The 19,963-nt window shown below is 36.1% G+C and overlaps 1 protein-coding gene across 1 annotated transcript in view; it reads left to right on the forward strand.

Moving 5' to 3' along the window:
• Positions 1-2,023: 2,023 nt before the first annotated feature.
• Positions 2,024-19,963, forward strand: part of LOC106877168 (poly [ADP-ribose] polymerase 1) — a 29,117-nt gene continuing 11,177 nt past the window's right edge. Inside the window, exons 1-16 of the mRNA XM_089359271.1 lie at positions 2,024-2,167; positions 7,907-7,927; positions 9,074-9,197; positions 10,296-10,426; positions 11,382-11,518; positions 12,338-12,418; positions 12,953-13,034; positions 13,526-13,642; positions 14,834-14,916; positions 15,263-15,382; positions 16,093-16,191; positions 17,031-17,179; positions 18,009-18,154; positions 18,359-18,419; positions 18,550-18,627; positions 19,454-19,586. Coding sequence (XP_089215397.1) covers positions 2,048-2,167; positions 7,907-7,927; positions 9,074-9,197; positions 10,296-10,426; positions 11,382-11,518; positions 12,338-12,418; positions 12,953-13,034; positions 13,526-13,642; positions 14,834-14,916; positions 15,263-15,382; positions 16,093-16,191; positions 17,031-17,179; positions 18,009-18,154; positions 18,359-18,419; positions 18,550-18,627; positions 19,454-19,586 — 1,682 coding nt within the window. The 5' untranslated portion in view covers positions 2,024-2,047. The remainder of the gene's footprint in view (positions 2,168-7,906; positions 7,928-9,073; positions 9,198-10,295; positions 10,427-11,381; positions 11,519-12,337; positions 12,419-12,952; positions 13,035-13,525; positions 13,643-14,833; positions 14,917-15,262; positions 15,383-16,092; positions 16,192-17,030; positions 17,180-18,008; positions 18,155-18,358; positions 18,420-18,549; positions 18,628-19,453; positions 19,587-19,963) is intronic.

Raw genomic sequence — 19,963 nt, forward strand, 5'->3', positions numbered from 1 at the left:
CTGTGTCAATGAAAGCCAGGTACAGGGGTTTATCTTTGGCTAGGTATTTCTCTTGTAGCTGTCTTACCAGAAATATAGCATTTGTGGTGCTTTTTCCTGGCATAAACCCAAATTGCATCTCATCTAGACTGACTCTCTCCCTAATTAGTTGGGCTATGACCCTCTCCGTGACTAAATTGTAGTTGTGGCTGATGCCAGTGCCACCTGACTGGCACCCGTGCTGGTGGCAGGTAATAAGCACCATTCAAGTGTGGTTCGATGCCAGTGCTGCCTGACTGGCTCCCTTTGCGGTGACATGTAAAAACACCATCCAAACATGGCTGATGCTAGTCCCCCCACCTGACTGGCGCCTGTGCTGGTGGCACATAAAAAGCACTATCCAAACGTACATGGTTGTTGCCAGTGCTGCCTGACTGGCTCTCGTGTTAGTGACACGTAAAAACCACCCTCTACACTCTTGGAGTGGTTGGCGTTAGGAAGAGCATCTTGCAGTAGAAACCTTGCAGGATCAGATTGGAGCCTGGTACAGTCTTCTGGCTTTCCAGTCCCCAGTCAAACCGTCCAACGCATGCCAGCATTGGAAAACGGACGTTAAACGACGACGATGATGATGACATATATATATATATATATATATATATATATTTTGAGAATTTACAAAAAAAAAAACAAAAAGCAACAACGACAAAAGACGAAAACGGGTGTGTGAACAACAAACAGATGTATTAGTTTAACGCTCGGGAAGTGAGAAAGTCTTTTACGTTTCGAGCCTACGCTCTTCGACAGAAATAAACAGGGAGAGAAAATAGAAAACGGTATAGTGGCTAGCGATCTATCATATATATATATATATATATATATATATATATATATATATATATATATATATATTTATATATATATATTTATATAAAGGGCATTATTACAGAAAATAATAACGCCACACAGTGGACTTCTCAAAATAACCACATTTAGTACGTAATGCGAGGAAAAACAACCAACAGAAGACGACCAACTTTCTTTTAAATAAACTTAACTGTGTATATCAGCACAGTATTGTCCCAAAAATATATATAAATAAACAGAATTCTCACCTCACCAAAAACGAACACACTACGTATCCGACAGAGTAAAGGGAATGAAGTTTATCTGTATATATCTTCATCAAAGAAGCGGGAATACTTCTGGGTTGCTTCTGGTACCCATGTGGAGACAGGAATAAAAATTCAACATTGAATATATTCCGTGTGTATATTTGATAAAAAATGCCCTTTATATAAATATAAACGAATAATTATATTCTTGGGAATAGAAATTTCCCTTATGAATTTTTTTACACACTGGCTTCTTGATAAAATTCTTGTAAATGAGTTTTATCCCTTTTTGAATTTATATATATATATATATATATATATATATATATATATATATATATATATATATATATATATGTGTGTGTGTGTGTGTGTGTGCTAGTATTATAACCCGATTTCATTTGGGTCTAATCGGGTCACATTTTAAAGATGAGGAATTTTGCCCTAGAGGCCACGCCTTTCTATTGACCAAACTCAAAGTTGCCTGCAAACTCTCCAGCACTTTCAACACAAACACACACACACATATATATATTATTATTATTATTAATAATATTTAGCAAAAGTAACAGAGTGACTCAAGGTCCGAGAGTTTCGTGCATTGACACTTATCAAAGTTTGGTAAGTGCTAATGCACGAAACTCTTGGACGTAGAGTCACTCTGTTACTTCTGCTAAATATTAATAAAAATATAGATACACTCATATTTTGTGTTCTATTTTTCCTGGTTGCATCAATCTATATATAAATACTTATTAATTTTGATACATGCATACACATGTGTGTGTGTATCTATATATACATACACACCACACACATGCATTAGTAACATATTAGTGTATGTTGATGTCTGTATAGATGTATGTCGATGAAAGGAAGTGGTTGCCTCCGTGTACTCGGGTAGTTAACTACGCAGCGCCTCCTGCTTCAGTCGGACAGAACTAAACGACAAAATGGCTGACCGGCATGATTTACCCTACCAAGCTGAGTACGCAAAAAGTAACCGTTCTACTTGCAAAGCATGCAAAACTGGCATCAAACAAGGCAATCTTAGAATGGCAGTTATGGTTCAGGTGCGTAGCTAATATGATTTTGTTTGTTTTTCTTCGTTTTTCGTCATGTTTAACAACAACTCGTTGCGGAATCGAGCTGCCGGTTTTCTCAAGATGATGCCGATGTATGTTTCATTTGTATAATTTCTCCGCTGTTTTTAAAACGCAAACGTTAAAAAAAACATTCTGAGATATATATCTGTCCTTTATATATCTTAAATTCTAAATAAAACACGATAGTATATTCTTGATAAAACACAGCTTCTTATCCAAAGTCCTGGTTGTTTCTTTTTTTTTTCATGAAGCCTTAAACAATAATATTATGATCCGAATGTTTTTATTATTTTCATATTTAAATTAAATTTATAAGACGTAGTTGACGTAAGAATAAAATGCCCGTTAGAATATTCATATTAGAAACTTTGACCGTTGTGGGTGTTCCTTTTCTTTTGTGTAGGGGCTGTGGGGTTTGTATTTGCTTCACCGATCCCACGTGTCTTTTATTTGGTGCTTCATGTTGACCAGAATTTCTCCCAACCTCAACAACTTATCTCCTGTTCTATTTCAGTCTCGTTGTTTCGTTAATGTTTCCATTAATGCTGAAGCCTGACCAGTGTCTGCTATATATATATATATATATATATATATAGATAGATATATAGATACACAGGCATAGCGAGTTATATATAAACTCGTTATCTACCTATATATGTGTGTGGGTGCAGCTATTTAGTAATCCACCTTTTTCCATAACGATTCACTTGACTTGCTGGAAATAGCAGCCAAATGTCCATAAAATCAGATCCTATCGTTTTCGGAAGGAACGTATTTCATACTGTCATTCTCGTTACACAATCACTTAAAGAATGACTGGAATGGTCGTGGCTGGAACGCCATTAATCATTGAATTAGACCTGTCTAAACAACAATCGACTCGTTTTAACTTTTTTTTTGTTTTTTTTTTCTAATGTTTTTCCCTTGGCTTGAGTAAACGTCTAATTATTCATAATTGATAATAATTAAATGTTTATAGTCTATTTATTACAGTAATCGAGGAAAATATATTGGAATTTAATTTGTACGGTGTTTAAGTGTATTTCGAAACAGGTTAAAAAAAAAGAAAATCAAGTTGTTTTTGACAGCATAACCTGTCAAACATTTTCCCGCCAAATAATGTTGGGGGATGTTTTTCTGTCAATCGATGACCCCTTATTAATAATTTTATTACAAACTTAATGAATTGTTAAACGAGCCAACATTGCTGTTTTGAATTTATTGTGATACATGTTGTGTGACCTACATATTGAAATATCTTGTTACTATTCATGGTATTTAAAAATCAAAATAATGAATGAATGAATGAATATTTACAGAACGTTATGAAACTTGAATATTAAATATTTTTATTATTATTATTATGTATTCAAAAATATATATTCTATTAAATCTACCTTAATGTAAGATTGATTTTATTAAAAGAAAGAAGGTCAACATGACCTGCACTATTTATTGATTTTTAACCGTTTTACGTTCTATTCTTCCTTTAGATATTTTTATTTTTGATTTCTATTTCGGTAATGTCAGATATTAGGCATTTTTGTTTCTTAAAAATATGATTTTGTTTAAATGTAAGTTTTGTTGAGAACATTTCATCAACGTTTGCAAACTGAATATTAATTTTATTTGATCGCAATCCGCCCTCTTACGTGCCTACAGCTTGTCACATATTTGTTGTTACATTGTAGTTTAAATTAGAATGTCGTTAGGCCTCTGGTAACTAAATGTAGCATTTCGTCAGACCCCTGGTTACTAAAATTAGGATTTCGTTAGGCCTGGTAACTAAAGCTAGTATTTCGTCAAATCTCTGGTTACCAAAATTAGGATTTCGTCAGAGCTCTGGCTACTAAAATTAGGATTTCATCAGATCTCTGGTTATTAAACTTAGGATTTCGTTAGGTCTGGTAACTAAAGCTAGTATTTCGTTAAACCTCTGGTTACTAAAATTAGGATTTTAGACCTTCGGTTACTAAACTTGGGATTTCATCTGGCCTCTGGTTACTAAAATTAGCATTTCGTTATGTCTCTTGGTAGTTAATAATCGAACATTTCGTTAAACTTATGATTAAAAGTATTCTAGCCATGATTACATCTCGAGGTATGTAGGCAATGTTATTGAAGTGAACATTGTGAATCATCATCGAAATACTAAATTCTAGCACCTCAACCTGTTAAAGTTTGGGTTTAAAGGCCACAGTTATGTCGTTGTGACTTCGTATAAAATGTGATTAGTTAAATCGGCACTATCATGCTATTAGCTGTCAGAAGTGAAAGTACTCACTGCTAGTGAAGTATCTGTCTGTATGCCTGCATGCCTGTTGCTGTGTCCGTCTGTCTGTCTGCCTGCTGGTTTGAGTTGATACTTTGGCTTACTTACTGATATCTATCTATCTATCTATCTATCTATCAATCACTCGTCCACCTTATTAGAAAACACAAATTTAATATAAAAACATATTTCCTGAAATTGCAAATTATTTAAAATATAAAAATATAATTTTCAACAGAGAGAATTTATCAAAATAGAAAACAAATGAAGTTTGAAGTTTAAAAATAATAGGATCGACCACTCACGACTAGCTAGCGCGGACGCGAGTACCCTTATACTCTGTGTTTTCAAACGCATGGATATAGGTGTCAAATTTGTTCCAATAACTTTCGAGTAATAGATAGATAGATAGATAGAGAGAGAGACAGACAGACATATAGCTCGCTCCGGCCAGTCATGGTATTAGCTGTCAGCAGCCAAAGAATCGACAGGCCAGCAACAGGCATGCAGGCAGACAGACAGATACTTCACTAGCAGTGAGCACTTTCACTTCTGACAGCTAATAGCATGAACACAAGATAAAGATCTACAAAATGAAAGACAAACTATTTTTAGTAACCTTTTTACTACAGAAATTAGATATACCCACTCAAGATTTCAGTATTATTTTAACTGTACGAAGCAGTTGAGCAATGTCATGTTTGTAATTATTTTTTGTTAAGAGATGTCAACTTCATTGAGGCAACGTGACTTGCAGAAAATACCAATTTTAGTTTTTAGCATCATTACTGAAATAACCATGAAATGTAATTTCGCTGTGAAAGTGTTAAAAGTCGGTTGTCTTCCACTTTTTAAGCCATTTGTACAGACCCGTGACTCGAAACGAACGATATTTTAAGTTTTATTCAATTTTCAGTTCCGCTCACACACATCATTAAAGTGAAACTTAGCTTGAGGCTGCAAAAAGATGAAAAAGGATGCGGAAGAAATAGACTATAAAAAGTACCACAAAAAAAAAAAAAAGATTTCAGTTCAAAATTCTAAAGATCATCAAAGTGAAAACTTAAAAGTCGAGTACCTAAAAGTAACAAATGACTATTTTAAAAGAAACCAATTCAGGTGGGATACGTAACTCTTTCTTTTTTGAGATGATGAAAATTTAAATAAATATTGTTATATCATCATCATCATCTTTTAACGTCCGCTTTCCATGCTAGCATGGGTTGGACGATTTGACTGAGGACTGGCGAACCAGATGGCTACACCAAGCTCCAATTTGATTTGGCAGAGTTTCTACAGCTGGATGCCCTTCCTAACGCCAACCACTCCGAGAGTGTAGTGGGTGCTTTTACGTGCCACCGGCACGACGGCCAGTCAGGCGGTACTGGCACCGGCCATGCCCAAAAGGGTGTTTTTTACGTGCCACCCCAACAAGAGCCAGTCCAGCGGCACTATATTTATTTTTTTGGCCAAAATAAACATACGCACAATATATTCGTTCTTCGCTCGTATATTATTGTTCTCTTTTTTTTAATTTTATGTCCATTGTTTTGAAATCTTTCAAACATTTGTGTCCTCAGCGACTCTTATAACATCCACGTGTTTCCTTCATGTCGCTGAAGTGGTCACATGACGAAAGATTTCCAGACAATGGACATAAGATAACAAGAACAATAATAAACGAGTGAAGAACAATATACACTCTTTTACTTATTTCAGTCATTTGACTGCGGCCATGCTGGAGTACTGCCTTTAGTCGAGCAAATCGACCCCAGAGCTTATTCTTTGTAAGCCTAGTACTTATTCTATTGTTTTCTTTCGTCGAACCGCTAAGTTACGGGGACGTAAACACACCAGCATCGGTTGTCAAGCGATGTTGGGGGGACAAACACAGACATACAAACATATACATATATATATACATATACGACGGGCTTCTTTCAGTTTCCGTCTACCAATTCCACTCACAAGGCTTTGGTTGGCCCGAGGCTATATAGTAAGACACTTGCCCAAGGTGTCAGTCACGCAGTGGGACTGAACCCAGCACGATGTGGTTGTTAAGCAAGCTCCTTACCTCACAGCCAGTCTTTATTTTAGTAAAAAAACAAAACCATCCTGAAATATATCTGTTTCAACACATGATTTCACATCAGGAATTTTGCAAAATAAATTCATAAACGACTTAAATAAATAAAAAAATTACTGACATCTCGTTTACAAGCATTTGCTTAATCAGATCTTCCTAAACTGGAACCTTAAACTGATTTATTTTTCACTGTAGAATTTGGAAAATTTAGCATATAATATTAGCAGAAGGGAAGCTATGAGGCAGGTTTACTTAGCCAGAGGAGAAGCAGATAAAAAGTTTGTCATTGTTCTGCTTCGTGAGGACCAGAGACTTGAAGTGTTTCGAATATATGTACTGAAGTTGATTTGTTTGATTAAGCAAATCAAAGCTCTGGGTGCTCCAGCATGGCTGTAGTCCTAGTTCCGGTACACTTTATGATTAACATTCTTCTTAAAGGAATATCAGGTGACATTACCTTGAGGCCAGACTATTTGCAATATAATGTTAGTTCAAAAGGCAGGCAGAGGCTCTTAAAATGTGAAAGCTATAATCAGTGTAAATGAAAAAAAATTGTTCAAATTCTTATCTAACTCTGAACAGTGAATCTCATTCTCTGTGGTGTGAATTGTTTCACTAAACAATTTAACTCTTTTGTTGCCATATTTCTGTTGAAATATACTGCTTTCAGTGAGTTTTAAAAAATAATGAAAAATTTGTCACTCATAAACTGGTATTTGGAACATAAATGAACATGAAATTTTGATGGTGAATTTTAATTTAAATGCTTTTAAAACAAGAACTTTGTGTCATAGGACCTGGGACAGTTTCAGGTGGGTTGATATCAAAAGAGTTAATGCACAAGGTTTGTATTAAAGAATTCAGGTTGGTTGGTTGGTAGCAAAAGTGTTAGAATGAGCAAATTAGATAGAAATGTCTTCTGAAGTAAGACAATCTGCAATGATAAACAGACTAATGGGTTTGTGAAGAGGGATATGTTTTCCATATGGAATTAAACCAGCTAGTACTATGGTTAGGGATTAGTGCCAATGTCTGAAGTTTTCAATCTTGTTGACTTCCTGGGGCACGAGAAATAAAAAAAAAATAAATGGTAAGAAGCTTGCTTCCCCATCACATGGTTCTGGGTTCAGTCCCACTGCATGACACCTTGGGCAAGTGTCTTCTATAGCCTCAGGCCGACCAAAGCCTTGTGAGTGGATTTGGTAAATAGAAACTGAAAGAAGCCTGTTGTGTGTGTGTGTGTGTATTTGTCTATGTGCTTGTGTTTGTCTCCCCAGCCATCGCTTGACAACTGATGTTGGTGTGTTTCTTGTAACTTTGACAATATCACTTTTTTTTCTCTTTTCAGTCACCTGTATTTGATGGAAAGGTAAGTTAATCTTTTTATTTGTCAATATGTATTTTCATAAGGTGGCGAGTTGGCAGAAATGTTAGTACGCTGGGCAAAATGCTTAGCGATATTTTGTCTTACGTCCTGGGTTCAAATTCCGTCAAGATCGATTTTGCCTTTCATCTTTTTGGGGTCAATAAATTAAGTACCAGTTGCGTATTGGGGTCGAGCTAATCGACTAGACTCTCCTCCCCCAAATTTTGGGCCTTGTGCCTAGAGTAGAAAATAGTACATATTTTCATGAAAAAAATACTTCGTTTTCCTCAACAGAATTTTAATTTTTTTATATTTCATTGCAAATTCAGTACAATGATATATATAGTTATGAAGGCTTGGATGTGTGGTATTTGTATTAAGATTGGAATATGGACACTTCAGTGTGGGTAGTCTCAGGTAGCCACCAGTGTATATGTCCATCAGGTTTAATTAATAAAGTGCAATGTGTGTGTGTGTGTGTCTCGCTCTTTCTCTCTCTCCTCTCTCTCACTCCTATCTGTATGCATGTATATATTTCTGCATGTCTACCTGTTGTGATGTGGTGGCTTGTGTGCCCCAATGGCCTTGAGACTCATGTCAGTAGAGTGCAGGCTCTTTTTAGAGCCTCATATGATGGACCGGTCAAAAGGATAGAGGCCAAACTAGTATGGATCACTCCTTTCGTCATCGTCATCATTATTTAGTTTCCGTTTTCCATGTTACCATGGATTAGACGGTTTGACTGGAGCTGGTAAGCTGGAGAGCTGCACCAGAGTCCACTCTGATTTTGGCTTGGTTTCTATGGCTGAATGCCTTTCTTGATGCCCACCACTGCAAGAGTGTAGTGAGTGCCTTCTATGTGTCACCCGAAGTAAAAAGGGGTTTGCTTAGGATTAACCTCCTGACCTACAAAAAAAAAACAAATTTTGCAGAATCATTGATGGCAATTCAAAACCAAGACCTGGGAGATGACAGACCACTGTTGAGAACAGTAGAGAAAAGTTGTCAATGGGTTATACTGAAAAGGGAGTGAAGGACAGGTAGATATTAAAATGGTCAAAGTAATTTTTCACTTGAAAAAAAAAAAATTAAAGTTTCCAAGTTGAGTTTTAGTTTTGAAACAAATGTTCTTTATATTGGTTTGTTTAGGTGCCAAACTGGTTCCATTTTGCCTGTTTCTGGAAGAGATCCCGTGTTTCTAATCATCAAGAAATACACAACTTTGACTCGTTACGTTGGGAAGACCAAAAAAATATCAAAGACAAAATAGCAGGTATGAATAGTAAATTGTAATCTCTGTTTCTCTCTCCTCTCTTTTTATTTGTAAGTGTATATTTCTGCATGTATGTCTATGTCTGTCTGTCTTCTGTGCCCAAAAAGTGCTGTTACCAAAACGGGCTGAATGACCAATCTTCCATGCCAAATTTTCAGCATCCAAACAGCTGTACCCTGTCATCTCATTTTGTTGTTATTGGGCGGCCCTTATTGTTCTCATCCCCAGTAAAAGGAAATAATTTTATTTATATTTAAAACGTCTATTCCTCTGACAACGGAGCTCCAATTTGTTTTCTTTGAACAACAATAGGATAATGTGTCCCATGTTCTTAACTCTCTTAGGTAACAAGGATCCCTCCCCTGCAATGATATCAGAGGTGGTTGAAGATTAGAATAATTAAAACACAGTCTACCTAGAAAAAATGTGCCACCTAAAAAAGCACTTGTGCTGGTGTCACCTAAAAAAGCACTTGTGCTGGTGTCACCTAAAAAAGCACTCGTGCTGGTGCCACATAAATAGTGCTCATGTTGGTGCTGTGTAAAAGCACTCAGTAGATTCTATAAAGTGGTTGGCGGAATTTGAACTCAGAACGTAAAGACAGACAAAATACCGCTAAGCATTTCGCCCGGCATGCTAACGATTCTGCCAGCTCGTCACCTTGAAATGATGATGATATTGAATGACTAACGATTTCATACTATTTTGTTAATTTCTAATTCAATAATACAGACATGTATTTGTTTTTCGAAGGGTAAAGTATAAGAAAATAAAGGTGTGTAGCCTGGTAGTCAGGGTGTTGCATTCATGATAACAAGATTGTGGTTTCAGTTTCTGAACTGGGCAGTGCAGTGTGTTGTTGAGCAAAACACTTCATTCCCCATCGCTTCAGTACATTCAGCTGTAAATGGCTAGCCCTATGATTGACTAGCATCCCATTCACTGGGAATGTGGGGACCTTAGTCACCTATATGGCATGCTAAATGGGTCACTGGCCCTGTGAGTCCTTGGTTTCGAGGTAGTAAAGTCCAGATGTTGATTATAAGTATAAAATAATGTCTTCTTGCTAATTTCTTTCTCTTGTTGTTGTTCTTGCAGGTGGGAGTGGTGGAATTAATGAGAAAAGTGCTGCGGCTGGTGGCTCCGGACCTGCTGTTAGTGATTTCAAAGCTGAGTATGCGAAATCAAACCGGAGCAAGTGTCGAGACTGTGAAGAGAAAATAGATAAAGTAAATAATTTTGTTTACATTTAAAAATCAAGTCTTTGGGATAAATGTTTGGCATTTTTGAACAGTAAAATCTAGTACTGCTTGCTTGCATCAAAGGTGATGGCAGTATTGATCCATGACATTTGCTCTTCCTCCACCTCCAGAATATTGTTTCTTGTAGGAGCAGATGTAGCTGACGAGACTGATATGAGATAGGCAAACCCTGTGGCATGAGGGCACTGAAAGTGACCTTAAACAACATCCACAGAGGGTTGATGACTACGTCTCCTCTCTTCATGCAGTCTTCTGCGTTTGGTTTCAAAGCACTCTACTTCAGCATCACACATGGACCTCCATGCATTCCAATTAACGTCCAGGGGCTCTAAATGATTGGGAGGGACACCACCTAAAATGAGAGACTGCTCAAGATGATCATGATAAGAAAGTTTTCCACAAGGCCTACTTTCAGTCTTGATCTTACTGAAGAGGACCATATTTTGTGGGGCAGTTTACCTGGCATCCAAATCACATGGCATGGCCAGCCCTGCTATGATTGTGTTAATTCATCACCATTATGGAATGACATTTTAGAGTAAGTGTGAGAGCTTAGCTCTGGTTAGTTTCAACATAAAACTAGTAGAATATTTGGACTGGGTACGGCTAGTTTAAATGATAAAGGTTTAAGCCACTCCAGCTGTGCCCATCCCTGTTTATTTTCAGCTAATGCATCTAACTATATTAGCTAATGTCTCCTTCCTTTTTTTTTTTTAAATAAAATGTAGTTTGAGGAAACCTATGCTACTATTTCTAGCAGGTCATGTGACCACATCAATACTTTCTCTTATTGACTGTTTCATATTTTTAGTTGTGTGTTCGAGTTTTCTTTTTTTTTTTTTGCTTGTTAAAATCTCTGCAATAACCTGTTGCAAGCACAAATTGAATTATCTTCTTTTGCATTAATTTATGGTACTTGTAGGATGTTTTACGCATATCAAAGAAAGATTTTGTGAGTGAAAGGGCAAAGATGTGTGGCCCACATGACACCTGGTACCATGTTGACTGTTTTGTTAAAAGCCGTGATGTACTGGAATTTGGAGACAAGGGTGTTGATGAGTAAGTATTAATCATAAAGTCATCAATGGTTTCAAATTTTGATATTAGGTGAGCAAATTTGAGGGGAGGGAGTAAGACGACTACACCATTCATGGAGTTCAGCTGGAATTTATTTTCTTGCCCGCAAAAGAATGAAAGGCAAAGTGGACCTCAGAGGGATTTGAACTCGGAATGTAAAGAACTGGAGGACGTGCTGCAGACGAAATGCCTCTAAGCATTTCGTACAGCATGCTAACAATTCTGCGGTGGTGGTGCAGCAGCAGCTGCTGCAGGCAGGCAGGCAGGCAGTGGCTCTCATGGCTTCTGATTTTAACTGATTGGAAGTGTTATCGTGTATATGTTTTGTCTTGGTATAAAAGATGGGCTACAGCAAATATTTTGCTCAATACCACAGATTTGCTTGTCAGTTGTTTGACCGTAACCATTGGAACATGTCCCTTTGTGGCTGACGATATGTGCATCTCTTGGGCAAGTGTCTTTTACGATAGCCCCAGGCCTACCCAAGTCTGTTGAGTGGATTTTGGAAGATGGAAACTGAAAGAACCTTGTCATATGTCTGGCCCATGCAAACCTGGAAAAGTGGACACCACCATTTGACAACTGGTGTTGGTTTGTTTACATCCCTGTAACTTACAGTTTGGCAAAAGATACCAAGACAAGTACCAGACTTAGAAATAAATTCTTAGGTCAATTTGTTTGACTAAATCTTTCAAGGTGGTGCTGTAGCATGGCCACAGTCCAATGACAGATAATAAAAGGTGAGTGTTTTCTTGCAGTTTCTGTTGACTAAACTCTAATGGCTTCGCTTCTTCTTTTCAGCATTGTAGGTTACAAAACCCTGAAGAAGGAAGATCAAAAGGAATTGGTGGAGAAACTGGGCAAAGGGACCAGTGCCAGTAGGTAAGCTTCTTGTTTGTGTTTTCCCTATCCTTAGCTGCTCCTGAGAATAGTCTACATCAGAGCTACTCAAAGTGGTGGTCCACGGACCGGCATCGGTCCGTGAGCCATCAGCTGCCGGTACGTGGTGAGTTTCCAGAAAAAAAAGAAACATAAAATGCTTACGAAATATTGTATTATTTGTTTAAAGTAAAAGTGTTGGTGTTAGGAAGAACATCTACCTGTAGAAACCTTGCGAAAGCAGTCACTGGAACACAATGGGGTCCATCAAACCCTGTCAAACTGTCCAGCACATGCCAGCATAGAACTTGGATGCTTAATAATGATGCTGATGTAAATGGAGTAGTCTGTTACTGCCATCCATGTTTGCAGAAATGAGAAAATAAATACATTAGATGCTTTGACATTCATTTAAAATTTAAATTACAGAGAAAAAAAAAACCCCAAAAAATCATGAAATTTTTTTAAAGAATTTTTGCCAGAGAAGTATAAGTATTTGAAATAATTAAATTAGTCATCCATAATTTTAATTTGTAGCCAGAAGAGAAAGGAAGAAGACAAATCTAAAGCAGAAGCCAAGAAACCCAAAAAAGAAACAGAAGAAGAGAAACAATTGAAGGTTTGTTGGTTGTATTTGTTTGTTCTGCTGAATGTCTTGTCTTTTGTTAATTGTAGTTCAAGTCCATCGTAATTTTTCTGTTGCTTAGAATTATTATATGTTTATATTCTTTTCTACTTTAGGTACAAGGCTTGAAATTTTGGGGGAGGGGGCCAGTTGATTAGGTCGACCCAGTATGCAACTGGTACTTAATTTATTGACCCCGAAAGGATGAAAGGCAAAGTCGACCTTTCTGGAGTTGATAAAATAAATACCAGTTGAGCACTGGGACTCCCTGATAATTGACTCCCTCAAAATTTCATGTCTTGTGTCTACAGCAGAAAGGATTATTACATGATAGATAGTATTAAATGCCAGTGTTTAAACTTTGTGTATTATTGAAGTTAATTATTTCACTAAACTCCATATGTTTACAGCTTGTTAGATTGTATATTTGAAATAAACAATATTTAATTGAAGCAGTCACTAATGATTTGTATGTTCTCATTAAGGTACAAAACAAACTATTGTGGGGATTCCGGGATAAATTAGAGAAAGAAGTCTCTGTTGAAGCTCTGAAAGTTTTATTGGAGTTAAATGAACAGGCAGTAACCTCAGGTGAGAGTAAGGTGAGTGTTCCTTTTCATGTTTACAGTTCCTTCTTTTAACTCTTCGGCATTCACATTACTCTGTCAAATGTAATGTTTATTCATTCACATTGTCTTGAATTAATCACGGGATTATCTCATAGCTTTGAGATTTTTATGATGTGATTGTTTTATTTTTAGAATTACATTGTAAAGTAGGTATGAGAAGATTTGGGCCAGATATGCTGGTTTAAATACTTTTCTCAAGATACAGTATATGTGAAGCATTACATAATCTTGTAATAATTTAGGGTCCTATAATTTAATATAGCTTAGTCATAATTTTCTTAATGTTTTTATATTCTCTTGGAATAACTGTGTTTAAAGTATGCTTTCATATGGTGTTCAACCCTTTGCCGTGATATACAGGATATAGCTCCCTGGTGTCCATGCATCATATATATTACACATTCCAAATCTTTGTTCATCCACCACAGTAACTTGGAACTTATGAAAGAAAAGCTTTACAGTTGTGGCCAAAAGTTTGGAACATGGGTCTGAACATAAGAAATTTTATATTAAGTGCCCAAATATATATGTTGTATATATGTGAATTGTACTTAGGCATAATCATCATCATCATCATCATCATCGTTTAACGTCTGCTTTCCATGCTAGCATGAGTTTGATGATTTGACTGAGGACTGGTGAACCAGATGGCTACACCAGGCTCCAATCTGATTTGGCAGAGTTTCTACAGCTGGATGCCCTTCCTAACACCAACCACTCCGAGAGTGTAGTGGGTGCTTTTACGTGCCACCGGCACGAGGGCCAGTCACGCGGTACTGGCAACGAACTCACTTGAATGTCTTTTCACGTGCCACTGGCACAAGTGCCAGGAAGGCGATGTTGGTAACGGTCACGCTCAAATGGTGCTATTTACGTGCCACTGGCACGGAAGCCAGACAGCTGGTGCTCTGGCAACGATCACTGTTCCAAACTTTTTGCCTTGACTATATATTACTAAGAATGTGTCAACCAAAAACTAACTAAAAGTCTCAACACAAACATTGACATTTAGGACAAACTTATGAAAATGCTTTGGAGTGGCAGTGGGTAAATTTATTGGTAAAACTTAAATAGTTGTATGATGGATGCATTTATGCTTTGCACTGTAATCATTTTAAAGTTTTATTTTGAAAAAAGTATCTTAATTTGACTCTTCATCTTCAGTTATTAGATGCTGTTTCTGACTGTATGGTGTTTGGTGCCCTCGCAAAATGCCCGGAGTGTCCTGAAGGAAAACTTACATTCAAGTATGATTAACTGGTTACAGTTTTAATACTTTAAATTTATTTTTTTTAAACACATATTTACTTATCTGTACATAAAAAATTTTCACTTGGAAGATTTTAAAAAAGCTTTAAACGGAAAAATTTTCATTGTTAACTGGAATATGCTTGAGGAAATTTGTAGATAATCATTCAGTTATCTCTTATGTAAACTATTTTATAAGGTCTGTAGTCGTTTTGTGATTTAAGAGTTTGCTAGTGGTATATTTTGCCTTTCTCAAAGCATGTCCAACCAGAATTAATCTGTGTGTAAAATGCTATCTGCTGAGATAGTCAGGACTCTTGCAATTCTTTGTTTTTTCCCTTTTAGGAGTGATGGTTACCGGTGTACAGGAAATATAACAAGTTGGACGAAATGTTCCTATGTCACACGCACACCTAAACGTAAAGCATTTAAGATTCCATCGGAATATCATGATGCAGATGTCTTGTAAGTTGGTTTTTTCATTATGTTCTGTTTTCATCATCATCATCATCATCGTTTAACGTCCGCATTCCATGCTAGCATGGGTTGGACGACTTGACTGAGGACTGGTGAAACCGGATGGCAACACCAGGCTCCAATCTAAATTTGGCAGAGTTTCTACAGCTGGATGCCCTTCCTAACGTTTTGTTTATAATTAATTTCTTTTCACTTTTTTGGTCATGTCTGGAGTTTTTTTAGACCAGAATTGTATGCTCAATTAGTTATTTAACAAATTTGTAATTATGCGAGTATCTGACTAGTATTGTACTTAGAAGCATACGCCGCTATATATATATACAAATCCAAAAAATGGAACAAGAACACAACAGATGACAATAAAACATTCTGACAGATGATACAAAGATGGACAGGGAAAACACACATATACACACACACACACACACACACACACACACACACACACACACACACACTCACACGCACACGCACATGCACACACACATGCAGTTTCCATCTACCAAATTAAATCCACTTGCAAAGCATTTGGCTGGTCTGGGGCTTTAGTAGAAAATACTTGCCTAAGGTGCCATGCAGTGGGACTGAACTTGAAAACCGTTTAGTTGCAAAACCAGCTTCTTAACCATACAGCTGCAATTGTGCCTAGAAATGTAAATTTACATTTGAATTAAAAAAAAAAAAAAAATTTATTTCAGGAAGAAATATAAATACAAGAAGCGAGATCGTGTATTTGCTGCTGAAACTGCGTCTTCAAAGGAAGGTCCTGTCAGTTCTGTGGATGTGCTGGATGGATTGTAAGTATCTCTGGATATTTTTCTTTTTTTCTTTTTGATCTTCTTTCTTCAGTATATGAGGTGTGGGTGGGGGGGAGGTGTATTTTTGTTTGCAATTTTACAAAATTATAACTTAATCCTTTGTATCTATAAAGTCAGCATCTCTAAATGTAACAAAAAAAAAAAATTCCAGCAATAGTAAAATAATGTAAAATATGTCTTTTTGTAAAGTAAATTATAGACTGGCTTTTGTTTCCCTGTTTCAAAATTATAACTTAAAGCTTAAATCCTTCACACACATAAACAAGCACACAGCATCATAATCATTATCGCCGCTTAACGATTGTTTTCCATGCTGGTATGGGTTGGATGGTTTGACAGGAGCTGTCCAAAATCCAATTGCCTATTGTAGCATGGTTTCTACAGCTGGATGCCTTCTCTAATGCCAACCACTTAACAGTGTACTGGGTACTTTTTACATGCCACTGGTATGAATGTGTTTATACAACAGCAGCACAAGTGTATTTTATGTGGCATTGGCACCTGTAAATGATGAGTCTGTTTATTATTTGCTAAAATTTTACTGACAATCTGGCAGAATTGCTAGCGTGAGAAACGAAGTGCTTAGCGATGTCTCTTCCTTTATTTTCTAAAACCCTTTAAATTTTTTATGTTTTGAAATAAAAAAACAATATTCTGTTTAGAAATACAATGTCAAATGTTATTGATAGAGTTGGCCTAATGGATCCTGTGTCAGATAAAATTGAAAATGAATGTTAAATATATACAAAAATGAAGTTATTTCTTCTAATGTCTATGAAAATCAAAATTTTCTGTTTAATCTTTATTCCTGTTGCCAGGCCATCGAAACCATTGAAAGGATTGAAGTTTGCTATTGTTGGAAACCTAGATTTTTCAGAAGAACAGATTACTCAGAACATATGTAATATGGGAGGTCAAATTGTGACCACAATTGATAATAACTTAGCTGCTTGCATTAGCAATAAAGGTAGGCTGTTTCATTATAGTATTAATTTTTATATTTCTCACATGAAAGATCGTGTAATTGAAATTGTTTAGAAGAGGCAAATAGTTACTTTGTAATTTTGAAATGGCTGTGTTCATAGTCTTTTCTTGGAATAATGTAGGTGACATGTGTGTCAGTCTTACTCGAAGAATTTTTTGCCTGATCTTGCACATACTTATGCAGGTGACGGGTCAGCTGTTACTGATGGAGGTCCCATGGTTTTTATGATATATTGCTTATCACAGCAATGTCATAAAAATTTCCTTGTGAGACTTTAAGGAGAGGACATTCTTGTATGAGTGGCATTATGTGAATGTTTGAACAAAAAATAACGTGTAAAAACGAATATGCAATCTCAGGTGTAGAGATGGTCAGAAGAGTTTGGAAAATTTACTAAGGCATAATCCTTGGTGATCAGCATGCTGCCGAGGTTAAATGAGTTGTGAATCCATGAGTTGCAAGATGTGTGGTGTATAAAATAAATGTCAACATATTGTTACATGTGTTAATAATCACTAGACAGCTTGTGACAGTCATGTTAATACGTCAACAGCAACTCTCTTGAATGCTTGAAAAGACTACGTTTTACTTTTTGCTGGAAGTTGCCACATGTGTCCTTCTGCAGACAGCATTTAATGGATGAAATGAGCAAAGCATGACTGTGCTATGCTGCCACAACAAAATAGTGCTAACATGTCTCACTACAGATGCTTTATCCTTTTTATTTCATATTCCATAAATATTAACTGCGTGCTGTATGACATAATCTGGTCTTCGTATTTGAGACACGTTTTCTTTGCCTCTTTCACAGAGTCAATAAGTAAACCAAATAAACAAATAAAAGCTGCCAAAAAAGCTGGAGTTCAAGTCGTGAGTACAGCATTCCTTGAGGATGTTAAGAAAGGAGGAGTACTTTTAATGATCCAGAAACACAATTTAGCTCCATGGGGAGATGATGTAAGATTTCATAAATATTTTTCTCTAACTTGAAGATTTTGTATAAATTATTCAATTTGATTGTCTGTTGTTTTAATTATAATTTTATATCTTCTTTAGATATTTTGATGAGTATTATCTGACAGAACTACATAATCCTTTAAAGTTTCAGTTTTTCTATATCAACTTATCTTTTCTTTCTTTATCGTCTTAAATTTTTTTCAGCCACAAAAAAGAATAATTGTGCCGTACGCTTCTAAAAGTGGAGCTAGCAATACTAGAAACGGTAATTTTGATTTGATATGAGTATCGTATTTGTTTGCATCTCTTTCTTTCAGCTGCCATAACATAAACTTTACATTTTTATTTTAAAACTTAAACTTTTTAATTAAAACTGGTATTTTGTTTCTCTGTAGATACCCATTTCACGAAGAGTATCCCAGAAAAGTTGAAAATGATGGTGAAAGGAGGAGCTGCTGTTGATCCAGACTCAAGTATGGAAGTTCTTTTCTTAAATTTTTAGTTTCTGTTTCAAGTGGGGAACATAAGAAATTGCTGTTATCTCTCGGAGACTATTCTCTCTAAGATGAATTAATTATAGAAGACAGGTGTAAATTCCAGTAGACAGAAATTTCTGATAGTAAGACTAAGTGGTTAGATTTTCAATTCTGTTAATTTTGTTGGATTTTCGTTTTATATTGAATATATTATTAAGAAGATATTTTCAAAGCCACTGTGAGACTGTCTTAATTTTGGCTATCAGTTATATACTTCATTAGTGCTTGCTGTGATTTATTTAACCTAACTGAAGATTGTCACAGTTGATCCATCTGCACCAGTCCCTGGACATTATTGTCTCCAGTCGTAGCACTCTTAGGATCAGTTACCCAGTTTTTATTTCATATAAGTGACTGGAATCTCAACATTCCCACTGGACGGGATGCTAGTCCTTTGCAGGGTTACTCATTTAAAGCTGGGTGGACTGGAGCAACATGAAATGAAGTGTTTTTCCCAAGAACAAAATGCACTTCCTGGTTTGGGAATTGAATCTATGGCCTAGTGATTGTGAGTGCAACACCCTGGACCACTTAGCCATGTGCCTTCACTCAAATTTGATCAGTTAGTATTAAACTGTCACATTTGAACAATTTAAACTCATATTTGATTAGTTATTAGGCCGTCACATTTGATTGGTTATTAAACTGTCGCATTTGATTGGTTAAAAGGAGATGGTTTTAAAAAAATAATTAGTTAATTTAGTAGTTATTCATTTAAATATTTTGGTGTAATTTGTTACATTTAATTTGTTTTTCTTACCAGAACTGGCAGAAACTGCTCATGTCATAGAAGATGGTGGAGATATTTATAACGCTGTGCTAGGCTTAGTAGATGTAACTTCAGGAACTAATTCTTACTATAAAATCCAAGCCTTGGAATCTGATAACAAAAGAGGGTAAGTCAGATCATTTTTAATTTAAATTAAGTTATTAATTAATGAATTTCAGGTGTTCTTTAATTCAAAGGTGAAAAGAATTCAATTTTTGGGTCAAACATCATCAAATTTTGTTCGAAATTTCCCCAAGACACCTGATGAAGGCTGGAGGGTATATCAGCCGAAATGTTGTGTTAACAACAAACAAGATGAAGACAAATATCCGTCAAATGTAAATAATTACATCATCGAAATCTTAAAGTTACAAGATAATACACAATTAATTCAAATCAATGTGAATGAATAAGGATCACATTCGACAGAATAATCTAAATGCTAAGGGTCAATGATTATAGAGTAATGTTTTGCCCAAGAATTCAACCTACTGCCTGGTCTAA

Source organism: Octopus bimaculoides, chromosome 11 (genome assembly GCF_046866305.1).
Source record: "Octopus bimaculoides isolate indiv1 chromosome 11, ASM4686630v1, whole genome shotgun sequence".
Classification (NCBI taxonomy): domain Eukaryota; kingdom Metazoa; phylum Mollusca; class Cephalopoda; order Octopoda; family Octopodidae; genus Octopus; species Octopus bimaculoides.